Below are 6,718 nucleotides of genomic sequence, written 5' to 3' on the forward strand. Positions count from 1 at the left end.
ACAGACATCCAAGGTTGTCCCAACTCCCATATATACAACAAGGCATGTGCAACCCTGGTTCCATACACTTATATTCATACACAGGAGTCCGTGTACAAACACACACTCCATATATGCTGGTTAGGCTTTTGTTTTGGGTTTTTTTGTTTTTGGTCAACATGAGACAAACTAGATTCATCTGGAAGGGAGGAGTCTCAGTTGAGGAATTTCCTTCATCGGACTGGCCTGTGGGCATGTCTCTAGGGCATTTTCTTGATTGCCAATTGATGTAGAAGGACCCAGCTGACTGTGAGCAGTGCCATCCCTAGGCAGGTGGGCCTGGGCTGTATAAGAAAAGTAGCTGATGGGGCTGGAGATGGCTCAGCAGTTAAGAACACTGGTTGTTCTTGCAGAAGACCCGGGTTCATACCCCAGCACCTATATGGCAGCTAACAACTGTCCGAAACTCCAGTCCCAGCGATTAAGAACACTGATTGTTCTTGCAGAAGACCCAGGTTTGAACCCCAGCACCTATATGGCAGCTAACAACTGTCCGAAACTCCAGTCCCAGGGGATCCAACAGCCTCTTCTGACCTCTGCGGGCATTGCATGACACAGGTGCACTTACCTACATGCAGCCAATACACGCATACACATAAAATAAAAATAATAAAATTTTTTTTTAAAAAAGAGAGAAAAGTAGCTGAGCAAGCCAGTGAGCAGAGCTCCTCCATGGTCTCTGCTTCAGTTTTTGCCTCCAGGTTCCTGCCTTGAGTTCCTGTCCCGAACTCCCTCAATGACAAACTGTAATCTGTAACATGAAATAAATCCTTTCTTCCCCAGGTTGGTTGTCAGTGTTTCATCAAAACCATAGAAATCAAACTAGAATACCATATACATAAAAACAAAGTAATTTAAAAAAGAAAAAAGAAGAAAGGATGGAGCCAGCGAGGCTAGAAATGCAACACTTTTGTTTTTAATTTTAAAAATTACATTAATTATATTTACTTGTTTATGTGTATATGTGTGGAAGTGCACATGCCTCAGCATGCATGTGATGGTCAGAAGACAACCTGGTGAGTTGGTTCTCTCCTTCCACTCTGTGGGTCCCAAGGATTAAACTCAGGTCATCAAGCTGGCAGCAGATGCCTTTACTTGCTGAGCTATCTTGCTGGTCCTTAAATGGGTTTTAAAAGTGTGCTAGGTTTTGAGACTACTGAACACACACACACACACACACACACACACACACACACACACACACAGAGAGAGAGAGAGAGAGAGAGAGAGAGAGAATATGAATCTGTGTTATTGGTTATTGTAACCCAATCTCAAACCCTTGTACATTAAAACTTCAAGATAGGTATAGAGAAGTCGGTCCCTGGTTTCCAGCCTTTGTGGGGTTTTTATTTTGTTTTGTTTGTTTGTTGGGTTGTTTTTTTGAAACAGGGTCTCATTATGTAGCCCTGGCTGGCCTGGAACTTGCTATGTTGACCAGGCTGGCCTTGAACCCAGAGATCTCAGAGATGGCTGGCCTGGAACTTGCTATGTTAACCGGGCAGGTCTTGAACTCAGAGATCCATCTAAGACGCACCACTATGCCCAGTCACCTTTGTCTTTTAGCTGTCCGTAGGCACATCTCTTTCTATCACTTGCTATCATCTCTGAGACCTTTTCAGTGCCAGGCACTAGACAGAGAATCCTCTAACTCTCTTTTTAAAAAATATTTTATTTATTATTTTTATTTTATGTGTATGAATCCATTTGCTTGCATGTGTATAAGTGTACCATGCATTGTGTCATGCAATACCTGCAGAGGTCAGAAGAGGGTGTCAGATCCCCTGTAACTGGAGTTATAGACAGTTGTTAGCCACCATGTGGGTGCTGAGACTCACACCCAGGTTCTTGGTAAAAGCAATCAGTGCTCTTAACCACTGAGCCATCTCTCCAGTCCCCCCTCACCCCCAGCCCTTGTTTTTTTTTTTTTTTTTTTTTTTTTTTTTGAGGCTGAGAGAGAAAAAGAGCCTGGCTTAAGGCTGCTTGTTTAGGAAGTATGAGGATGGGGAGAAACTTCATGGTGGGTTCTGGTTTTGAAAAGTTTCCTTATCTATCAGCTACATATGGGGACACCAATAGAGCCTCCATGTGGGGCAAGGAAGAAATGTACTGGACTATCTCTCAAAGCTGCTTGCCTCACAAGCCTGAGTTCAGATCCCCAGAACCCATGTAAAAACCAGAGGGATATGGTGGCCTGCCTGTGTTCCCAGCCCTCTGGAGGCAGAGATTGGGCATCCCTGGGACAGGCTGGGTAGCTCTAGTAAACTAGCCTGAATGTCGAGCTTTGGGTTCCGCAAGAGACCTGCCCCAGTAAATAAAGTGCAGAGTGACTGAGGAAGACAGCCATCATCAACCTCTGATCTTCACACCCATGCACACATTCATACACACGTGAATATCAGCCTACACATGCTTACACACATGCACTTCAACACCCATACACACCATATACATACACATGCAAAAAATCAAAAATAAACAAATTAACTGCTGGCCCTTAGTAACTTCCTCAGGGCAAGTCCTTTCTGCTTACTTAGAGACTCACTGCCCAGGGCATTCCTCCTACCAGTGGGCAGATGACAGGACACGTCTTGGAATGTTATCCATGACACTTTCGGGTTTCTGAGATGCTTACTTTCATAGCGCCTCCATTTTTAGCTGGCACCTCTACAGTGTCTCAAGGACATTTGATATAGATATATATATTCAGGCAAGACCAAATCAGCATCAAGCCCCGACTTTGTTAGGAATGACTCATGGTAAAACATTTGGAAGAACACTCAAAGAAAGAGGAAGGATCAGAAAACCAAAGCGCTGTGACCCCTTACTCAAATACAGAGCTGTCATTCTGATCTCCCCAAATCAGGATCTCCGTGATGGAACGGATGGTCTCCACCAGCAGGTTCCGGTTTTGTTCTGTGACAGTGGTGTTTTTGGTTAACACGTGATACAGGTATCTAAGAGAAAGGGAAGGAAATAAGAGCTTATCAACCGACATGACATGAAAGCCAGTCCAAGGGCCAGTAGTGATTCTTAGGGGACAGCACAGCAGTGTTTTTTAAGGTTCTATTAGTACAATTTCCCATTCAGATGTAGACATGAGTCACCACTAGAGAAAAACAGCAGAGGACGCTCAGAAGCAGTACACTCCAGGAACCTCAGCCCAAACTACCTCAAGAGCACTGCCAAGCCCTTGAGGGCAGACTTCAGGGTGTGAGAGAATTGCCTGGACCTGGAAACCTGGAAAAACAGAGGCTCCCAAGCCTACTGAGTATTCTAATTTAGTGGAACTGAAGGAAGAGCAAGCACGGCTTGCTTCACACAGACCCCAGTGATGGATGCCAGTGGAGACAGTGGTCAGTGCCGAGTACCTGATGTAGGGCTTGAAGTCTGGCTGGTGATAAGATTCTGAGAGATGGTGGACCCCACAGCCAGAGCTTAGGACAACAGCTTGTGCTCAAAAAGTCTATCCTTAGAATGTCCACAGTTTTCCTCATGTGCAGCATGCACACCGGAACTGGGGCTCAAACAGAGCTGTCTAGGGTAAGGAGCTTACGTGCTGAACACATACTTAAATCCAAAGTGAAATGAGTAGGAGAGGCCTTGGGCCCAGAGATCCAGGTGACTTCTTCACCTGTTAAAAGTCTTGGGCTTAGGGAGGAAAAGCAGGCTCAAAAGGAGATGAATTCACTTCCTGCTGTCTTTCAGGCCATATTCAGTTTGGGGGTGGTGCTGGGGAGCAAGAAAGAGAGAGTGTAGATGGAACCGTCCTACCTACAATCTAGAAAACTGATAGAGTCCAAAAGGGCAGAACCTCAAAAATAGAGCAACAGGAGCTGGGTTGATTCATGATAGTGACATTGTTGCTGTCTACTATATTTTAAATCAGTTGGTCGGACATTTAATGTTTCCTGTTGTTAAGCCCCCCCCCCACCAGCTACAACCTCAGCCTCTCCCTTTTCATTACTATTTATTTTGAGATAGGGTCTCAGTAAGTTACCAGGTTAGCCTTGAACTGACTCTGCAGACCAGCAAACCTGGAATTTGTGATCCTCTCAAGAAGCTGGAAATGCAGTCCTCTGCTACCAGGCCTTGCCTACATACAATTTTTAACATGCTATAAGTAGCACAACCCTCCAAAAAGATAAGTCACCCCAATCTACCAGCAGTGCTACATGAGAGAACACAAGCTATCTTTCCCTTTGTGATGCAGTGACCCCTCAGCACCTGAACTGCACTGGGTTAACCTGCAGGGACCATTATAAATCTGTGTTACACCTGACTCACCTAGTGAAGCTGCTCTCTACCCTAACCCCACTGAATGAGGCTAGGTGCATGGGTTGAAATCGTGTGCACATGTGTTGCTAAAGATCAAACCCAGGGCCTCACATGTGCTAAGCCTGTGCTCTACCACTGAGCTACATTCCCAGCCCCCAGTGAAGTTTGACAGCTATTACACAACGCCCAATGTGGCCATCAGTGACACTCTCCATGCAATCCACAGGATGACAGACACTCGGATGGTGACAAGGCAAGGCTGGCAGTGCAGGTGTGTGTTGGGGGAAGCGGATTCTCACCACACTGGAATTTTCTTCCATGTAGAGGATAACAAATATGCATTGGCGCCACACATCATACTCCTGGCTCACTGGGAGGCAGTGACCTGAATGAGTACATCTGCTCTGAGCACTCCCAACTACAATGGGGAATTTAAGAAACTTGGGACAGAAGCGAAGTGTGATGTGTATGTCTTTAATCCCAGCACTCGGAAGGCAGAGGCAGGCAAACCTCTGTGAGTTCAGGGCCAGCTTAGTCTACATAATCAAGTTCCAGGCCAGCTGGGGCTACAGGGAAACTGTATCTAAAAAAAAAAAAAAAAAAAAAAAAAAAAAAGGAAGGAAGGAAGGAACTTAGGACAGGGCCCTGATGTCAACTGACTAAGCTGTCTGCCTAGACTGTCCTTGTCACTCAGTCAACCAGCAGCTCTTCCTCATATTTCAAGGCCCAGCTCACTGTTGGTGAAGCCTTCCTTACACAAGGCTCCCTCCCATCCTCTAGCCCCATGGCTGTCCCTCTTCACTAGCACCTCTACCCAAGTACACTTGCCACTGCAGAGAGAGCCCAACTTACAATTGTCTGCCTCCCTGACTAGACTGGAGCCCAAGGTTAGGAACATCACCGTACTGATCTTGGCGACTCCAAAATACCTGGTACACAGCAGGTGCTACATATGAATGGGATGGGGATGGTCTCCATTGATGTAAGTTGGAGTATAGTATACAAGACTAGATAGCCAAGAGTTCAAGTGACAGCACAGAGCTATGATAAAGGCCTTGGAGTCCAACAGTTTTGGGGTTGATCCCTGACCCTGCCACTTAGGCAATTGACCTTACCTCTCTGCAGCTCAGTCTACAGCACAGTGATAACAGAGGCCTTTTCACTGCACTGTTCCAGATTCAATATGATGATACATATGAAGAGCCAAGCATGGTGCCTGGCACACAGGCGCACCCCACACAAGCAGCCCCAGCTGCTACTGTTATCATACTATGGGCATTTATGATGGGGACAGTTATTAACATCCTTATTATTAAATTGTATGAATATTTCAGGGACTTTGGAAGTGAGATCAGGCTGGGTCCAAACAGCTGGAGCAAGAGGACCCCAGGGGACACTTAGGTAGGAAGGTCCAGAGAGCCTGGAACAGAAAGTAGAACTTGTGGGTCACTTCTGGAGCAGCAGTAGAGTATGTGAGCAGTAGAGTAATTAGACCAGAACTAGCACATCTGGGTCTGAAGACATCTCCATCACTGATGACCTGGTGATCCTGGGCAGGCTACTTCATTCCCCTTACCTCATTGACCTCATCTGCAACACAGTAATGGCAACAGCACCTACATACCTGAGCACCTGCCTATTAGAGTTGCATCAGGAGTGGCAAGTAAGTAAGGACAGGTAATTAAGCCTGGTGGTGGTGCATGCCTGTAATCCAGGAACACCTGGGAAGCTAAGGTAGAAGGACTGCTTGAGGTTTAAGGCCAGCCTGGGCTACACAGCGAGACCCTGTCTCAAAAAATGCAAAAGGAAAAGAACGACAGAAATGAAAGTACTTGCTGTTGTTATGGGAACTGCTTTTGCTATGTAATCTCTGAAAAAAAATTAGAAGGCCTTTTCAGACACAGCAGACAGGGCACTCAGTCCTGCAAGAAGATCCTAGAAGCTCCCATGAGCCTGGCACCAAGTGAGGGCTTCACATGACTTTCAAACTCATTTAACCTCTGAACATGCCCATTGTCACCACTGCACAGGCCAAGATAGGACATGGGGTTGAGGGACATCCAGCAACTTGGTCAACCCCGTGACTCAGGGGGTATGGTCAGAGTTCATCTGTTTCCAATACTAGGTGCTCTCAGCCTTTTTCAGTGGCACAGCCCTGAAGGGATTTTACCTTGGGAAAACCAAGGCAGTGCTGTCTCCCCCATGTTTATGAATCATTTGCATTTCACCTTTGGGAAGGGGCTAATTACAAGACTTTTGCCCACTTTACTAGTCAGGGTGATTTTTACTTATTAATGGAGTTCCTTATATATTCTTATAAATCCTTTGTTGGGTATAAATATTCCAGCTATTTTCCCTGACTGTGGCTTGCCTCTTTATGGTGGTTTTATAATTTTTTTTTTTT

At 45.8% G+C, this 6,718-nt stretch overlaps 1 protein-coding gene across 3 annotated transcripts in view; it reads right to left on the reverse strand.

The window, feature by feature from the left end:
• Clec16a (C-type lectin domain containing 16A) overlaps nt 1–6,718 on the reverse strand; it is a gene marked incomplete in the record, with an annotated part of 241,639 nt that overhangs the window by 225,588 nt on the left and 9,333 nt on the right. For all 3 annotated transcript variants that reach the window (XM_017797361.2, XM_017797362.2, XM_008829928.3), the window contains 1 exon segment: nt 2,865–2,993. In XM_017797361.2, the coding sequence (XP_017652850.1) occupies nt 2,865–2,993 (129 nt within the window).

The sequence above is a fragment of the Nannospalax galili genome, unplaced genomic scaffold (assembly GCF_000622305.1).
Source record: "Nannospalax galili isolate Female #2095 unplaced genomic scaffold, S.galili_v1.0 scaffold32, whole genome shotgun sequence".
Classification (NCBI taxonomy): Eukaryota; Metazoa; Chordata; class Mammalia; order Rodentia; family Spalacidae; genus Nannospalax; species Nannospalax galili.